This window comes from Mastigoproctus giganteus, chromosome 12 (assembly GCF_048544385.1).
Source record: "Mastigoproctus giganteus isolate SK-2022 chromosome 12, ASM4854438v1, whole genome shotgun sequence".
In the NCBI taxonomy this organism is placed as follows: Eukaryota; Metazoa; Arthropoda; class Arachnida; order Uropygi; family Thelyphonidae; genus Mastigoproctus; species Mastigoproctus giganteus.
Genome location: NC_143586.1, coordinates 120,900,105 through 120,919,598, shown reverse-complemented (window position 1 = coordinate 120,919,598; position 19,494 = coordinate 120,900,105). Strand labels below are relative to the sequence as shown.

Sequence of the window (19,494 nt, the reverse complement as noted above, 5' to 3'; positions counted from 1 at the left end):
GTAGCATGTGATGCAAGAAAGCAAGAGTATGAGCTTATCAAGCATCAGCAAAAAAAAAAAAAAAAAAAAAAGCAAGAGTATGAGCTTATGAAGCATCAGCAAAAAAAAAAAAACAAAACACACCATTCCCTCCAAATGCCTGTCCAGTTACTATTTAAATTTATTTAACCTATCAACTTCCACAACGACAGATGGAAGTTTGTTCCAGCAATTAACCACCCGCTGGCTAAAGGCAAATTTCCGCACATCTATTTCCGCATATCTGTCTTTTCTTAATTTGAATTTATGCCCCCTTAGGTTCGTAATCTCAACAAGTGGAAGGATCCCATCAGAATTCAGCATGCTCAATCCATTCAAGGCCTTATACACTTTAATCAGATCACCGCGCAGGTGCCTTGTCTCCAGCCACTACAATTTGCAGAACTTAAGCCTCTCTTGGTAAGAGGATCCCTTCATTCCCCTCACCAATCTTGTTGCCCTTCTCTGTACACGCTCAAATAAATCTACATCCTTCCTAAAATGAGGCCTCCAGACCTGTACGCAGTACTCAAGGCGTGGCCTGACCATTGCCTTACACAGAGGGACAATTACCTCCTTTTCCCTGCTAGCAAAATTCCTATATATCATTGACAAAACTCCATGACCTGCCCTGGCAGCCTGTTTGCATTGCTCAGAAAACTTCATATCTGACTACACAATTACTCCCAGGTCTTTTTCATTTTCTACCACCTTAAGTGTAGTACCACACAGTTGGTACGTTTCTCTGGGGTTACTTCTACTCATATGCAGTACTTTGCATATTTCAAGGTTAAACTTCAGTTGCCACTTCTCAGCCCATCTGCCCAAATTATCTAGATCCTGTTGCAGTAGCACACTGCCATTACTGTCATTACCAACCCTGTAAACCTTTGTATCATCTGCAAACTTCGACACTAAGCCTGATATACCTTCATCAATATCATTGATAAATATACAAAACAACAGAGGACTCAACACCGAACCCTGTGGTACTCCACTAATAACATTAGTCCACGAAGAGCAGCACCCATTAATTACCACCCTCTGTCTTCTACTCAACCATCCTTTTATCAATTGTAGCATTAATACCATTCCGCTCGAATTTGTACAATAGTCTTCCATGCGCAACATGTCAAAAGCTTTCCTTAAATCCAAATATATGATATCAAAATTATTTTTTGCATCCAGTTCCTTTGTAACCACATCATAATATCCTATCAAATTTGTCAGACAAGACTTTCCCTTAACAAACCCATGCTGTGTCTGAATTATTGCTGCAGCCTTGTCTAGATGATCCTGCAATGCATCTTTAACCAGTGACTCCATTATTTTACTCGGAACAGAAGTTAAAGTAACTGGTCTGTAATTACTCGTGTCACCCTTCGCTCTCCCTTTGTGAATTGGGGATACATTTGCACATCTCCAGTCCGTGGATGCTCTCATAATTATGGCTAAGGGTTTGCTTAGTTGCTTTGCCACCTCCTTTAATATAACTGGATAGATCCCATCCATCCCAGGTGCCTTTCTTATGTTTAACTTCAACAATTTCTCCTCCACTTTGTTCTCAGTTATTACAAAATCATTAAGCACCTTTCTACAATTTGATAACCTTCTGCCATTTTCAAACCTTAATATGCCATTTTCAAACCTCCTCATGTGTGAATGTAGATGCAAAATACTCATTCAGCTTGTTTGCTATCTGAGTAGGATCATCAACGGTCGAACCATCGATATCAAGTGGACCAATCAGGTTCATCCCCTTCCTTTTAGAGTTTATATAAGTAAAGAAATCCTTGCTGTTTTTCATAGCATCTTTTGCCAAAGATTTCTCTTAATTTGCCTTCGCCTGCCTAACCTCCTTTGTGACCTCATTACAAACTGCCATAGGCTTCTGCGTCGCTTGATAATTTATATGCAACCCATGCATTTTTCTTCTCTGTCACGAGTCTCATTAGTTAATTTGATAACCATTTAGGCCTAAACCTTGAACAATATTTCTTAATAGGTATGAAACTTTTAGTAGCATCCACGATTAATTCCTTGAATGCTTCTCACTTAGAATTTACTGCTGGTAACATCGTCAGTTGATCCCACTCTACAGAATTTAAAAACTGTCTGAGACCACTGTACTCACCTTTACGGAAGCAAAAATCCTTTCCTTTACCCCTGATGGTAATTATATCTTTAAGTAAATCCCACATCAGTACACTATGATCACTGCCACCTAGTGGTTCCTTTATCTGCAAATTCTTAATACAAGAATGATCACTACTGATAACAAGATCAAGAGTATTACCCTCTCTGGTTGGCTCTCGAACATGCTGCAGCAGAAAACAATCATCCAATAAATCCACAAAAGTCTTACTAGTGTGTGAGTGACCAACCCACAAGTTCCAGTCAATATCTGGGAAGTTAAAATCCCCCATTATAAGACATTCTGATTTATTAGCCCACTCTATTTCTCTGTACTCATTCGAGTCATTAGGCCCATAACACACTCCAACTCTTATTTTTGTTTTCGCAGTACTTATGTCACACCAAACTGACTCAACAGTGCACTGTTCATCTATATCAACTGGATGCACTTCTTTTTATTTTATGTTTTTCTTAATTAACAGCATAACACCTCCTCCCTTCCTATCCTGTCTATCCTTTCTGTACACATTGTACTCCCCAAATTCCAGTTCTGCATTCCTTATTTCTGTGTGACACCACGTCTCTTCTATCCCAACAATATCCGCCTTTGATGTCTTGACCAACACTTCAAATTCTTCAAATTTATTTACTATACTTATAGTATTGGTATACATGCAGGTGTATACATGTACCTATCCTTATTATTAGTTAACCTAACACATCCCATATACCCACCTGTTTCACGATGACTGCCATCAATCCCTGAAACCCCCAGCACCCCTCGCTCCAGGTCGCTACTTATTCTAATAGAAGTTGTGCAAGAATCACCTTCACTTCTGCCTGCGGCTACTTTTAAACTTTTAGTCTGTGAATCCCCCCCCCCCCAAGCTAGCAGTTTTCCGACCCACCTCTAACACTGCCTCGATAGCATCAGAAAATATTCTTGCATTGCACCCTTTCTATTTAAATGTATCCCATCCCTGTAGAAGCAGTCTCTCCTGTTAACAAGCACAGACCACGCCGAAAAAAATTTTACCCCTTGAGCCTTGCACATTCCCTCCAGGGCTGAATTGATTGACAAGGCTCTCATCATATACTCCCTCCTATCTTGTCTGGGCAGAATTGCAGACACTTTCAAATTTAACCCTAATTCACGACTTTTTTTCAACATTGATCTGTACTTGTTAAGTAAATCTGTAGATATCCTACTCTTAATGTCAATGGTGCCAACGTGTACAACAATATCACCTTTTGTGCCCTTAAAAGATGATATATGCTTTACAATGTCATCAACCTTTGCCCCTGGCAGACATACCCTGTTCCATCTATCCTTTTTACACAATATATTCCCGTCTCCCTGACAACAGTCACCAACAATAACTAGTTCCTGCGGGACCAGCGCATTCTGCCTTGGAGATTGCCGGTGTGTTGCCTGATGCCCAGGAGTGAGCTCTGGCGTTGAGTTGGGCAGCTGAGAGCTTGACGGGCCCCTCATATTAATTTCTTCGAGGGCATCTACAGTACACTTCAAGCTCTCATAGACGCCCAGTAGAACGCTGAGTTGATGCCTAATTTCTAGACACTCTCTGCACCTGGCACACACAAAGACATCCTCCTTGGCTAGATTATGTTCTGTTCCAGAAGTTCGGCAAACATTTCACAAGTTGCACATTTTTTTTGGCTGTGATGTGTTGGAGAATTTCCCCCCTCAGTTCTCCCCCGAGTCACAGCACTCCTGCCACTTTGTGCCCGTTGCTTTGCCGTTCTAGTCTGGGGCATGATATTTTAAATTAATAATATCAATAAATTTAATTAATTAATTGTCAATACTAGGCTATCTAATAGAATCCTAAATGCAGTGATGCGTATTACGCTATATAATTATACGTTAGAGCTGCCTAGTTAACACAATTAAACATTTGAATTCCCTACTACTCTATACAAAAACAATGGCTGCAAGATTCGAACGAAATAACGGTTTTTCGTATATTAAGTAGTAATCTATAAAAAACTCTTTATCTAAATTAAAAATAACCGCCGTAACAATAACTATAAGACTACGTATAAAGTACAATATAAAATAACAATTAGGTAAATAAAAAGGCAAACACTTATCGCTTTTTCGGAGCCTGTAATTTTTAAAGAGAGTCAGCGCCCTCTCCATATAATATAAGACTAATGCATATACGAGTATAATCGAACCGGGACGGCGTTTATTCCGAGCCCTGAATGCGTCTATATAATATAAATATATTATATTAAAAATAAGTTAATATAATATAATTTAATATTATATTATATAAATAATATATATATATTTTTTTTTTCAGGTTATTTTTACCATAATTGGCTCCATCTCTCGGTAGAAATAAAAAGTATTAATTTTTCTTGTGAAATCAATTTAATCCGGATAAATTAAAGCTCTGACAGATTTTCAAGAAAACAATTTACTGTATAAAACATATCTTCAATAAATATATCTTTATTGAAGATCTTACACTGTATTACTGATGATATTAAATCTACATATCAGCAGGATGTAACTTAAATCCTTCTTGTTTTCAGGTAAAAAAATACTCTGTTGACGAAAAGGAGCCAGTGTGGTCGCTGAACATAAAGCGAGGTCTTCTCAATCTGTTCCAGCTGGACTTTGAACAGATCAACGGAGTACACGATAGAGAAATTGTGCGAGAACACCAGAATGATGGGTTCTACAAAGTTATGGAGGTAAGTATATACTTTTGTGTATGGCAGCCTCGTAGTACGATTTATACGCTAACTTGGTCACAAAATTCTCGTGACTAAAAATAAGAGTTAAATAAGTTATCGTAATTTTAGCAACAACTAAAATTCAGAAGGTCAAGTATACATTTAATTATTTACAATTAATTTTAAGAAATTGAAAATTAATTGAAATTAAAAATTTTTAAATGTTTTTACTACACCAAGTATTAAAGTTGCTCCTCTGTGCAATTCAGGTAAATAAATAAGATAAAAAAAAAAATATATATATATATATATATATATATATATAAATCACGTATTAAAAGAAGCTAGCAATTTTAAAAACGAACTTGACACATGTGAGAACTTCGCATGTATTTCTGGAAAGTTACAATCTACAGAAATTCAAGTTTAATAAGTTTCTTCTATCTTCTTAGCCTCCAGTCCATTGAATACCATAAGAACTAAATAATAGGTGTATTCTTATACCTTTCGTGCTTGCGGTTTTTTACATAGTTACTAATTTAATAGGAAAAATCTTATTTTTGCTATTAAATTAGTAACTAAGTAAATTCATATTGTATTTTTAAGCTGTGGGACTTGTCATTCAATGATCCAAAAATAGAAGAAGAAAATCTTTATTGTACAGTAAAGATACAATAATGTGCCCGCCACAGCCAGGAGGCCAGGGGCTTTAAAATAAATTTTATGTTTATACTCCGGCACGACAACCAAGTCAGTAGAGTTTACAATAAATCGTCAATACAAATATTTATCGTATTTAGTAGTCACGGGCTTGAACCCCAGTCCACTCAAGGAACGCGTGCTATGCACTCTCGCTCCTGACCACTGGGCTACGTCAGGCCTAACGTCAAGCCTAGATGGAAGACCACTTCTGCAGATTACTACAATAAATGTATTATAATACGAAGAATATAAATAAATTCATATATATGTATTAAAATTTAATTTTGATCCTTGAGTCTTGTCACAGGCATTCTCTCGGGTACGACAAGCTAGGACTTGTTACACGTTCTAAAACTCTGATGGAACTGATATTAATTTGATACTCGTGAGTAAAGTGGACTGAATTACGGTCAATGGTCGTTCTGCGGCATCCAAATCTGGTTGCACCGTATCGATGGTGGGTAACCCTCAATATAAAACAATTGTGAAAGGCTGCCCGTAGTATATTGGAGGCGACTCAGGTGTGAATAAAGTAAGTAGTGGTCGAGGTGTGGTGCCCATATCACGCAGAGAAATGCCGAACCTCTATATGTTGTGGTGCCATTGTCAAGGCCACGGTTATGTCAAGGATCTGTGTGTGTGTGATATCCAAAAGTGTCATTACCTTGTGCACTGTGCCCCACCCATATACATTTATATTTTCTACTAAATGCATCACGAGAGTACAATTTTACTTGGAAGGGATCTGAAACTCACAAAAAAGATGTTGTCTCAAATCCAATCTCAATATCCATTACCACCTTCAGTCTGAGGAGCCCATTACATCTCTTACAGAATCCCAGTTGTCGTTTGATTTAACCACTACTCATCTCAGTTGTTCTAATTATTCGCTGTACAATTCCTTCCGGTTTTCAAAGGCAGTACTGATGCATATTTCTGCTCTGATATTCCATCAAAGACATTAATTTGGAATCTCCTTTTTTTTCGATCTTCTCTGGCGAATCTGTCCGCCCCATTCTGTCAAATTAATCTGTTGTTTTTATCGTTCTCCTAATTCCAGTAATTACTTGGAAATATTTGGCTTCCTTTCTTTGAACAATGCACGTGTCACTGAGATGGCTGGCAGTGCAGTTGTAGAGGTTTCCTGGGAGCTCAGCACGTCCCAGCCGTCCGAGGACGTTCGGCCACCATAAGGTGTCGAACGCCCCTGGCAAATTCGATCGAGACGACGAGGAGGTACTTCTGGGTGCAGTTGTTGGCAGCGTTGGTAATGGCCTCCAGCGCGTCGACCGTAGACATGCCCGGCCTGAATCCAAATTGATTTCGTGCGGTATTGTAAGTGGTTTTCCAGTCTCCGTCAAAGGAGCTGCTCAAAGACCTTACTCAGCACAGAGATGAGAGCAATAGGTCTGTAGGAGTCAGGTCGATCGTGCTGTTTAGTTGGATTTTTAAGTATGAGCCGAATGGAGGCAGTTTTCCAATCAGGAGGCAGTTTTCCTCTTCTTATTTAGATGAGTTTCAGCAGTGTTTCCGGAGCGAATTCGGCGACTTTTTAAAATTATTTCGGGCTCGAGCATGTCCAGGCCTGGTAAGTGGCAGTATGTATTATATGCATTACATACGGTATTTCATATAGGTGACAGGGTTGCCCGGAAAGCTGGATGGGACCACCAAGTTTAATAATAAAAAAATATAATAAAATAAATAAATATATATATATACACACTGCCCTACCATTAAAATCCGGACACCTGCCTTTAGACAAAAAAAAGGGGGGTTTTATTGTGTGATTTAATATTTTGTGCTGAAATCTTTTGCTTTTATGACGGCCTTCAATTTTCGCGGCATACTCTCAACCAGCTTTTTATAATTGTCAGGTGATATGTTCCTCTACCCGGCCTTTAATGCAGCCACCAGTTCGGCCTTGTTCTTTGGGCGATCTCGATGTGCCCTTACCCGACTATCCAATACATCCCAAAGATGCTCGATAGGGTTCAGATCAGACTCTGGGCTGGCTAATCCAACTTTTCTACACCCATGTCCTCAAAACACTGTTACGACCCGAGCAGTAAGGCATGGCGCGTTGTCTTGCTGATACAGATATGGGCCTGTACCACAAGACAACGCGCCATGATGATACAGGTATCAGCATGGCCTTCCCCGAAGTATTGCCATGATGTTAGAAGTGTATAATTGTCCAGTATGTCCTGGTATTGTACAGCATTCATGATTTTGTCTATAACGACTAATGGGCCAAACCATGACATTTTTTTTTTTTTTCCATTTACACACAATTATTTACAAATTATATACAAAACTTACAAAGAAGATATATATACAATTTTATATACATTAGCATTCTCATTATACATATATAAAATACTATATTATATATGAACGTGTGTGTGTGTGTGTGTGTGTGTTACCTGTATCAAGGGTGGGCCTTAGCTCATCTCCACCTTGCACGTCTGTGTTGGTACAGAAACTCTGCAAAGCTTTTTGTATTGGTGTATCGCTTGTGTACGTCCACCTTCCCACCAGGGAGCAGCCAATACCTAGGCAGCCACTGCCTACCCCCAGGCACAAGCAGCCAAGCCTGGGTCTACTATCACCTTTAGTGCCTTGTGCACAAATCCCGCACCCACCGGATATAGTGCAATACCGGTGGGTGAGCCAAACCATGACAGGAGCCTCCATACCACGACACTGCCTCCACCAAACTTCATTGTTGCGAGGATACAATCAGGAAGGAACTGTTCTCCTGGCATTTGCCACACCCAGGAACGGCCATCAGACTGGTAGAGTGCGAACTTCGACTCGTCTGTCCATAGGACTGTTCTCCACTTTCTTACAGTCCAGGATTCGCCCTCCTCACACCATGTTAATCGGTGTTTAGCGTTTGTTGAGGTGATCAATTCTGTTAAACTGTTGAGGTAATACTATTGAACGTGTCATCTTGCATGTTCATTTTTGAAATTATCTGTTCAAAGCCCAGTGTGCATATTTATAGCGGGTTCTGTGACGTTGCATGCATAGAACTTGTTTTCCCATCCATGGAGGCGTGTACGGATATTAATGGTAAGGCTGTGTGTGTGTGTATATATATCCATTCTAAGGCTTTGATCATGTTTGGCAAACAACTTCTAAATAAGCTTCAATCTTTGGATTGCCGATTGATATTTTGCAACTGGATATTTAGTTTTCTCTCTGACCGCTTTCTGTGGGTGATGATAAATATCTCTCTGTCATCTAACTTCTCCACTAGTGTTAGTGCTTCCCAAGTTCAATTCTTTCTCCCATTCTCTTTCCTCTTATATATTAATGACCTTCTTCCGCTGACTGAAAATTGTATATGTAGTTTTGCTAATGATAGCACGTTGCATTCCATCGGCCAATTTGAAAAACCGTGTCCTACATAAATTGTCCTTCACCTTCTCGAATATCCATCACTAGTTCATTAAATGCTGATCTTCAGATAATACACTAATGAAGCAAAGATAACTTAATGAATTTCGATCCTTCTAAAACTCAGTTCTGTCTTATATCTCGAAAAAAAAGTCTATTTGTTCTATGCTTATCTTCGATGACACTCGGGTATAGGCAAGATTACATATTTGTATTAGGGATAAAAAATTTCTGACTTCTACTCTCTCTCTCTCTTTGCATAAATACATCACAAATTTACTTCCTCTGTGTCCAAAAAACTGGATTTTTCTCTTTCGCTTACTTTTTTTCCTAAACAACCACCCACTCAGTACAAATCTCAAATCCGCCCTAACGTGAAATATTTTTCTCACATCTCTGGTGATGCAGCTCAAAACCTCTCTCCGGTGTCTAACTCCATTCGAAAGATGGTCTATGGTGTCTAACTCCATTCGAAAGTGAGATTAATTAATGACTTGTCTCTTACAAAGCCTCTGCACTCTGTCTCATAGACATTCTGTTACAAGCTTTTTCTATAGATATTTCCATGAACACTGTTCTGAATTGGCTTCCATATATACCCTCCCCCCCCCTCCAACCAGTTCGAGTACATGCCGCCATAAGTCAGCATTCATTTACTGCCCAACTTCAAACTCATTGAACCAACTTTTCTTCTTCCTCATTTATCCCTTCAACCTCCGTTTTCTGGAACAACTTTCGTTCACATGCGCTTCTTGAAAATTACAATCTACAGAAATTAAAGTCTAAATTTCAACAAGTATCTTCACTCTTCTCAATTTTCAACCCATGCACCTACTAAGTAATGGTTCCAATACCTTTCGTGTGTCGGGTTTTCTAGTAACTGCATGCATCCCATGTGCAGCCTGAATGCCCAGGAAGGGGATATGCACTTTTCATGTGATCATAGTTTGGTAGTGGGAAATAAATTAACATTAGGAGGAAAATAACATCGTATTTGCGTGTTATAAAAGATGCTGTGAAGATGAATCCTTCATAAAACAAGTTTTGTTTGAAAATTTTTCATTTTATTTCAGTGTTTCTTATTTTAACTTGTTACGATGCAATTGATTTTGGCAGTAACTTTTATATTTATTCCTTACTTGCTTTTACTATTATCTTTGTTTGCTTGAAATTTTTTTTTCCAAATAAACAATTTGTATTAAATATTTGCAGAAAGGAACCATTGGTGAATGCGAGACAGAGTACGTAATTGTGAGTAACCCCTATTATCTGACTCCCGATAACAACGCTGTATTGAATCTTACAAAGACTGTCAATTACGAGAAGTGCTTTCATAGTCCTTATAGGAAATACCGGTCATATCAAGGGCACAGCTGTGCCAAATGTGAATCTGAGAAAACAGTAAGAAATTAAATTTTTATTTGTCTTAGTTTCTTGTTTTGAATTTTAGCGCTTAATGCTGTAGGTAAGAAATGGTATTTGTTGGGAATTGCAATCCCCCACTTCCTTTTTTGAGCTTAAAAATGTGTATACTTGTCATTCGTAATATACAAGTGTATACAATATTAGTAAGCGCGCGTGTTGATCATGCATTTTTCTGTTGTGGTTTAATAAAATAAAAAATAAGCTCAATCCAATGATAAACTGACTGGACTCTATAACATTTCCATTTAGGGCCCGCTACGCTCAAGCGCCATCTACCACTACAACATTCGAGGCGACCGCCACAATTACGTCATTGAGAGTATTCACGCGGAAGAGGATGTTGTGTTTGTGCCCTATGGTACTGAAGGTGAGAAAACTGCCGTCAATTCCAGGTATGTTTATTAATCTACTTTTCACAGTACTTCACAGTGTCGGGGTGCGTGAATTACTTCGGTGTATCTTAATTTCGTTATAATAAATATATCCCTGAACATTATTTTAAAAAGTATTTGAACAATTAAATTTTGTTGCACTTTTATAATACCTTGAAGTAGTCATTTCTGTTTTATTTCATTTAAAAAGTGACTTTTAAAACCTATAGTTATCATCAGTAATTCAGTCTTGTGACTGGTCACTTCCTCTGATGCGCTGTCTCCACCTTTGTCTCTCCTGTGTCATTTGTTTTAGTTCCTCAAAATTTCTAAGTCCTGCTTCATCCAGCAGCGTTCCAATGAAGGTATTTTTTGGTCTTCCCTTAGGGCGTTTTCCCTCCATGGCATCCAGAAGCAAAAACCATGTCGAATCACATGGCCCACCCATTTGAGTCTGCTTGATCTACAGTAAAATCTATAGTAAATAAACAAAATAACGAAATTTGTGTTATAAAGGTGAAAAATACATATTCAAGCAACCCTCGTTTTTACGAAAGTTCGATTTACGAACATTCGCTATAACGAACATCACAATCATTCAAAATTTCTTAAAGTCGCCAATAGATAGTTTCTTATAAAACGAAATGCCAAACGTATAGTGAACATAATTGTAAGATTTAAATAAATAAACTTTTAAAAAATGTATTTATTACAATAATTATCAGGAAATTGTTGAACTGGGCAATAAAATGGACCTCGACTTTGATGTGACTGACATGAGAGAGCTTTTGGACTTGCGTTATAATTGAAATAGAGGCATATCTAAATTCTGAAGTAACAGAAGAACCTGATATTCCACAGACTCCCAGAACATTTACAAGGCAGAAAATGGCTGCAGCTTTTAAATCAATTTCTGAGGGGTTGGTAATCTAGCATGCTACAGTGAGATTTTTGAAGAAGAAAAAAAAATAATGTAACTGTGCAATCTTCTATAAAAACATATTTTTAAAAAACTCAGCTGTTTCTTCATTATCAGACGCCCTTCCATCTACCTCATCTGCACCTAATGTCACTTATGTGGAAAATATTGAACTGTGATGAAGATATTGACGAATAAAAGTTGAATACCTATGTATGTACAGTACATATATTATGTTACTACTCATTTTATTTATTTCTGTTTTTAATTAAAATTACCAAGTACGATATCTTTTTTTTATTTTACGTTACGTATCGTATACGATAAACCATACGTACATTATAATAAAATGTATTGTATAGACCAGCGGTTCCCAACCTTTTTGACTCGCGAACTCCTTTCAACATAATATTTTTAAAACGAACCGCTAAGCCTATATTCTCTGAAATCGTATATTTCTGAATTTTTATTATAAAATATTTCCAGTACTACGTTTTTATAAGCGACATAGCATATTTATACTTTATAAAGCAGTTATTAATCAGTCCAAACTAATTTAGAACAGGCTAAGAGTAGAAAACTTGCTTCTTGTCCAGTGGTTCCGACTATTCTGGTCTCTTGCCAAAACTATTGGCTTCAATTTTTTCCCATCTCTGTTTCCACTTCTATCAAAACCAGATGGTTCTGTTGCCATATCAGCCAAAGATAAAGCTGACCTGCTGGTATCCTAGTTTTCTTCCAACTCATGTATTGATGATCTTGGTAAATCACCTCAAACCATTCCCAATACATTCTATTTAATGCCTCTTGTAGTCTTTCGTCAAAAGGATGTCAGAAGGATTTTGATGAATCTGATGCTAAGAAAGCTCCAGGTCCTGATAGTGTTTCTCCACTTGTTCTCAAAACCTGAGCTCCTGAATTTATTTCTGTTCTTTGCCGCTTTTTTTCACTTCCTTATTCCAAAGGTGTTTTTCCTTCTGCTTGGAAATTTGCTCAGATCCAGCCAGTTCCTAAAAAGGGTGACAAATTCCTCTCATCCAATTATCGTCCCATTGCAATTACTTCTACTCTTTCTAAAGTAATGGAAAAATCAATTAACCGCCAACTCAATCTATCTAGAAACATTCTGTCTAATCAACGATCGCCAGTATGGATCCCGTCAGTGTCGATCTAATGGTGATATTCTGGCTTATGTTACCCATCTATAGACAAATTCAATTGAAATGTCTGGTGAAACACAAGCAGTTGCTCTTGACATCTGCAAAGCTTTCGTTCATGTTTGGCATAAACGTCTTCTAAATAAGTTTCCATCTTTTAAATAAATTTTCTGTTTATACTCCGGGATGACCAAACGGTCAGAGGAGTTTACAAGATACACAGAATACAAGAAACAGCACCGTATTCAGCAGTCACGGGCTTGAACCCCGGTCACTCAAGGCACGTGTACTTATGCACCCCCGCGCCTGACCACTAGGCTACGGCGGCCTTGTATGGTTTGCCAGCTGTTTTTTGTAATTGATTATACAGTTTTATTTCTGACCGCTCACTAGTTAATGGTAGACGGCTCTCTGTCTTCTAACTTCTCCACTAAAGTGGGTGTTCCGCAAGATTCAGTTCTTTCTCCCACTATTTTCCTCTTGTATATTAATGACCTTCTTCCATTGACCGGAAATCCTATCCATAGTTCTTCTGACGATAGCACATTGCATTCCAAGTTTCAGTTTGAGAAACCTTGCCCTTCTCAAACAGCTTGAACTTCTCGAATATCCACTAACATTTCCTTAAATGCTGATCGCCAGGTAATTCTCCAATGGAGCAAAGTTAACTTAATTTCAATCCTTCTAAACCTCAGTCCTGTCTTATATCTGGCAAAAAGGATTCTTCTGCTCCTATGTTTATCTTCGATGACGTTCCGATTTCTAGGCAAGATCTTGGGGATTACCCTGACTTCTAGCCTCTCCTGGCATAAAGCACATTATAAATATTGCTTCCTCTGCATCTAAAAAACTTGGTTTTCTCTTGGCGTTACTTTTTTTTCCAAACTGTTGTTGACTCTGTAGAAACCGCAAATCCGGTCTAGCACAGAATATTGTTCCCGCATCTGGGACGGTGACCCCAAAACCTCTCTCAGGCTTCTAGATTCCATTCAAAAGAGGGCAGTTAGGTTAATTAATGTCTCATCTCCAACAAAAAAAAATATATGTTATGATATTAGGGTCACCCGTAAATGATTACATCTACCCATATATTTATTGAGTCTGAAACCGACTAACTCAGCCACGGAATGAAAAGAGCCCATTAAAATTCCTCGCGTCATCGACGGGATTCGAATCCATGCCTTTACCACCCGGTGTAGGGAGGATGGTGACGATGCCACCGTGCTACCTCTAAACAGTCTCATCTCTGACAGTCTCTCCACTCTCTGTTTCATAGACCTTTCTTCCACTGGCACTGATTCCGGAAGTATATTTTATTTATAAAATATTCTTTGAACTCCCTGAACAAAAAAAAAATATATATATATGTATATACAGGGAACTCTCGGCTTAAAATATACTTTCCGAACAGGAAGCGGCAAAAACATACGTCACTTCCTGTACGGATTTTACATGAGTGGTACCAGTATGTAAGTAAATGTATAAGTGACATTAATATTTGCGTGCAAAATAACAAGACTATTGTTACTTATTCTCAATGGATACCACCACCGAGACAGCCGTTTCGCCATCTGGCGTCTCTCACGTTGTGAAGTTATACTTCATAACTGGGCTGTCACCATTGCAACACCAGAGTACCTACCCAACCACCAATGAGAGGCCAAACAGCCTTGAAACGGCCGTCTGGGTGGTAATATCCACTGAGAATAAGTAACAAGTCTTCTCCTCTAGTGAAGCGTTATTTATTCGATATAGTGTAATATTAGGCAACTCGTTGTGAAGTCATTCACAATATGAGATATGATAGAAAACGATGCCATTTTACTATTTTCAGTAATTCCCTGCGTACAAACATGATGCTAATGCACTAACTTTTTACATTTAGTGTTCTCAATAATAGAACTTTGCGATCTACAAACAAAGATATTTCTAGCCAGCTTTAAATTTTTGCTCTTCCACGTTTCAACGTAGAAGGGAAAATTGAAAGATAACACGGATTTAAAAAATAAAAATATTCAGATTAACTTCAGCGGTGTTTCCCACTTGAACGAATTCGCTGAAACTACAGCAAGTATTTTTGTTTTATTCTAGGAAGCAATGTTGCATGTGCGCAAACAAAAATCTAAAATAAATAAACGAATTAAATAGCAAGAAAAATTAACGAAGTAAAAATTAGAAGAATAAGAACGTCCGCCTTTACCATAGAAGCACTTCGAAGATTGCACTCAACTGCTGCCTGTAATCTAAGAAGAATACCACAGGAGGACATCCCACCAGCAAATTCCGGAACCTCAAAAATTTAACTGACTAAAAAATAAAACTAAAAACACTTTCTGCAGTTTCAGCAAATACTTCACGTGGAGAAATAAATATTGAGGTTAATATAAAAAACCTGCGATAATTCCACGTATGTTTCTTCTTTTTCGTATTAATGTAAATTTAAAAACGTGACTGTCTGCCATTATCGTAGAGTCTCACTTAAAAGGTTGAAGAAACAGTTTCGATTATAGTGGCATAAAATCTTCCTTTTGAGATATTTCAAATGTTTTGAGAGATGTATATCAATACATTTATCGATACACGTCCCTTTAATATATCAACTTCTTAATTTTGATAAGCCGACATAATACATATCTGTATTGCAGAAAGATTGAAAGAATTACCTATTCCACTCCTAATTAAAAAAAAAAAAAGTTAGAATCATTCGACTGCGAATGATTTCAGAAATACTTTCTGATTTTAATCAACTGCCTAATGAGTATATTTTGATCGCATTCAATAAGTCGAGTTTAATGGTTTTCGCTAATACGCAATGCAACCGCAGCTCGGCGAATTTATTCGTTGTAAATTTGGAAGAAATAGAAACACAACTGAATTTTTATCAAATGAAAATATACCACTAACTCTGGCGTGATCTTTTATTTGTGTATTAAATTACCTGTATTTTTGTTTATGAACGTCTTCCAGAAAAAGATAATGTTAACCTTTTTTTATCCCTTCTTCCAGCTATCATCTAATTTTAGTGAGCACCCGCGAAACCCGCAACTTGATCCAAGTCGGCCCTCACCTTAATAATTATTATAAGCTTGCATTCTCCTGGAATGATGAGTCCAGTTTCAAAGAGAGAATTGACCTGAAGAAGCCGCATTATTTATATAATGTGTATGGCTACGAAGTTCCTCTTGAAGAGGTAAGCTGAATTATTTGATTTTGCGTTAAAATATAGCAGTAGACTAAGAAAAGATCATTACGAAATATCACTACAATACTCTGAAAAGATCACTCACTCTACGAAAATAAATGAGGATAATGCTTTTATTCTAGTTATCAGAACAACACAAAGGAACTGAATAATCACCTTTTTTTTTGTTGTCATTTCAATTAGTATTAGAAAAAAACTAATATTTTTAAAATGTAATGTAATATTTTGTTGATATCTTTATACCTTATTGATAAGATATAAAGGAAAATTTTTCCTTTATATCTTATCAGCAAGAGATATCATTAGTACTGCGATTAAACTACCCAATTAAACAACTATGAGGAGCAGCTCCATACCATAACACGTTTTCCCAATTCATCGTTGTGATGATTCTCTGGGTGAGTGGATGAACTGGCACTCGACCGGTTGACATTAACGGTATGTAACTTTTCGCTTCACGCCACGCCTTTTTTTCTTCGGAGACGATTGGGGGGCTTAAATTTTTATTTAAAAAATCAGTCAAAAGTCTGATTTTTTAAATAAAAATTTCTGATCTAATTTTAAAATAAAAATTGCTTATTAATCGCTGTGTAACTAACACAGCAATTAATTTTCTCATATCTTAAGACAATATCTGTTGCGCTCCACTGGTGTTATGCTCAGCCTCTGATCTACTTCTTCACTATTTGTCTGTTATCTCCTTCTAGTCAAAAGCCTGAGTTTTAAGTCATATCTTAGCTTCTTGCCTTCCTCCTTTCCCCCCCTCTCCCCATCAATTTTTTCCGACTATCGATCCCGCAAATCAAGAATCCTAAAGAATTTAATTCTAGACCGATTGCAATCAATTGTGTTCTTCAAGTTATTTCAGAAAACTATACTATCTACTCTCATTCAGCACCGCTTTGGGTTAGCCCCTCAACTTACAAACAGTTACCATGAAAGGATTAACCAGTGCCAACCTGCTGGATGCTATTCAGAGAACACTGGATAATAGGGCTCCGTTGGGTATAGCAATTTATTGATTGAAAGCTGCTTATGATGTGACATCGATACTGATACTCGCTAATATTTTTAAATGCTCTTTTTAAGACAATAGAACTATTTTCCAACCTGGTCATGACCGGTATATTATTATATTGTTCTGTATATCCAATGTCATCGTACAATACAAATACAGATTTTCTTATGGCGAGCTTAAAATATAGAAAAGTTGAAATTTGAGCCAGCATTACAGTACCTATACGAGCATAAGAGTGAATATTATCTCCATTACTGTTTGATGCATCGCTGGAACTGTTTTGGCAACACGTTGAGTTTTCGTCATACGCAGATGAGCTTAAGTACTTAATTGGATCAAAAGATCCGAGAAATGGCCTAGAAGTTTGAGTTAAAACTTAGACATCTCAGAGAGCTCAAAGCTTACCTGCAGTCTACTGGACTAAGTATAAAGGAAAGTGCGCAAATGTCCTTCAAACATCGGCGCCTCCGTGATCAGGAGCAGCAGCGCGTAGCACATACTTCTTGGTTAGACCGGGGTTCGAGCCCGTGAGCCACCAAATACGGAGGATGCGGAAAGGTCAGGGAATGATCACCGCATATCCCCGGAGCAATATGGCCTTATTTGCTAATGCTCCTAAAAACCAAATAACAACAACAACAACCATCAAACATCGGGGAAAAAAAATGATGTAACAATACACGTACGGAAATGGAACCACTATCTTAAAGTTCACTGTAATGCCAGTATTGGGATGAAAGTCTAACATTCAAGCAGCACTTTGCCATAATCATATACATGTAGCGATGTAAGAGCGTGTAGGCACCAGAAACCAAGATCCCTGCATTCGGTAGTCCCGATACCGATGTATGCTTCTACCACTTAGACATCTGCTCCGGTTAGTTATGTCCCATATTTCACTAGTCTTGATTATTAGCCAACGAGGTAAATAAGTGTGGTGACAAGGAAACCATTTATAGTATCTAGAGTCGTCTTGTTCTTCACCTCAATCTTAACCTCTAGGAGAATAATGACGACATCAGAATGTTCAAGTATTAGCTGAAATAATAAGAAAGCTTATAGATGCTCCATCTGTTGGCGTTATTCAAGGACAAAGACTAGAAATTGCTTTAACTAAGATTTGGCTAACCCCTCCCTTAGTTGGTTACGGTTGTAAAAGTAGGGTACCTGCGTGTACCTAGGAACCTTACAATAAAGATCATATTTATTTATTTAACTTCAGCTAATTCTGCATCCACTGAGTGTTAATTGCTTAATGATTCGTAAATTAGAATGAAGTAGTCTATTAATTTAACTACCTCTGATTGAAGATGCAACACACCTAAACGTTGTTTTCTTTGTTGCTTACATAAAGCATTCTAAAGTCCTTGGCAGTGAAAGTTTTCTACACTTTTTCCTCAATCGATGCAGAATTAGTAGTGTAGACATATATAAGGTTTTAATTTCGATTAACACTCTTCTTTACTCTCCTTTAAAGTATTATTGTTGTTATATTATTCTTCCTGATCGGGGGTTCCTGCCCCGTGACAGGTACTGGTACCAAGTGCACAGGGTGGTTATGTCCTGTGTTACTGTTGGTCAAGGAATTCTCTGACTCAACAGGTGTTCAGGATTGTGACTTTCTGAAGTTCCTTGTATGCGTTCTCTGGAAGACCTATTGCTGCTAGGCTCTTGTGTAGGGTCTTTGGAACCATACCGGTAGTTAACACGATGATCGGGATGGTCGTTACTTGTTGCATATGCCACATCTCTTTGATCTCCTGACTTAGATATGTGTACTTCGTCATCTTTTCCTTGTGGGTTTTCTGGATGTTGCCAGTGTTGGACACCGCAATGTCGATCAGATAGGCAGTCCTTTCCTTCTTGTCGACAAGGTTGTGTGGGATTTCTTGTCCATTATTATGGCGCTGTCCCAGTACAGCTTTTGGGTTCTCTAGTACAGCCTGGGGTTCGTACTTGTAATACGGTACACTTTCTTTGATCAACTGGTATTTCTTTGCCTTCTGATATAGTATCCTGGCTACCTGGTCGTATCCATCCGTCTGAGTGATCACCCTGCATCCTAAGGTGATGAGTTGGCATTTCTGAGGCCAAGTAGCAACGTCGACATGTGTTATCCTCCAGGCTCCTTGGAAATGTATTTTCTGTAGTTCCTGGTGTTGATTACCTGGTCTCGGATGGCGAGCATAACTCCTTCAGTCTCGAGGAAGAGCGTCCCTCTCTTGAGTCGTGCATTGGAAGCTTGAGTAGAGTATGCCGCATGGCATACTCCACTCACTGGTAGAGTGACGCTGTGTTTCTCTGGAAGTAATCCTTCAGGTTCGTTATCGCTTATTATTTTTATTATTAATATCTGTTTACTATTCAAATTGTTGACACCATTCAATTTTACGGGGCAGTTGTGAATTGCCACGAAAATTATTGGAAATAAG

General features: G+C 38.0%; 1 protein-coding gene across 1 annotated transcript in view; it reads left to right on the top strand.

The window, feature by feature from the left end:
* LOC150077375 (vitellogenin-6-like) overlaps positions 1-19,494 on the top strand; it is a 146,968-nt gene that overhangs the window by 13,320 nt on the left and 114,154 nt on the right. Inside the window, exons 5-8 of the mRNA XM_090385879.1 lie at positions 4,720-4,881; positions 10,183-10,371; positions 10,645-10,787; positions 15,849-16,032. Of these exons, the coding sequence (XP_090242005.1) occupies positions 4,720-4,881; positions 10,183-10,371; positions 10,645-10,787; positions 15,849-16,032 (678 nt within the window). The remainder of the gene's footprint in view (positions 1-4,719; positions 4,882-10,182; positions 10,372-10,644; positions 10,788-15,848; positions 16,033-19,494) is intronic.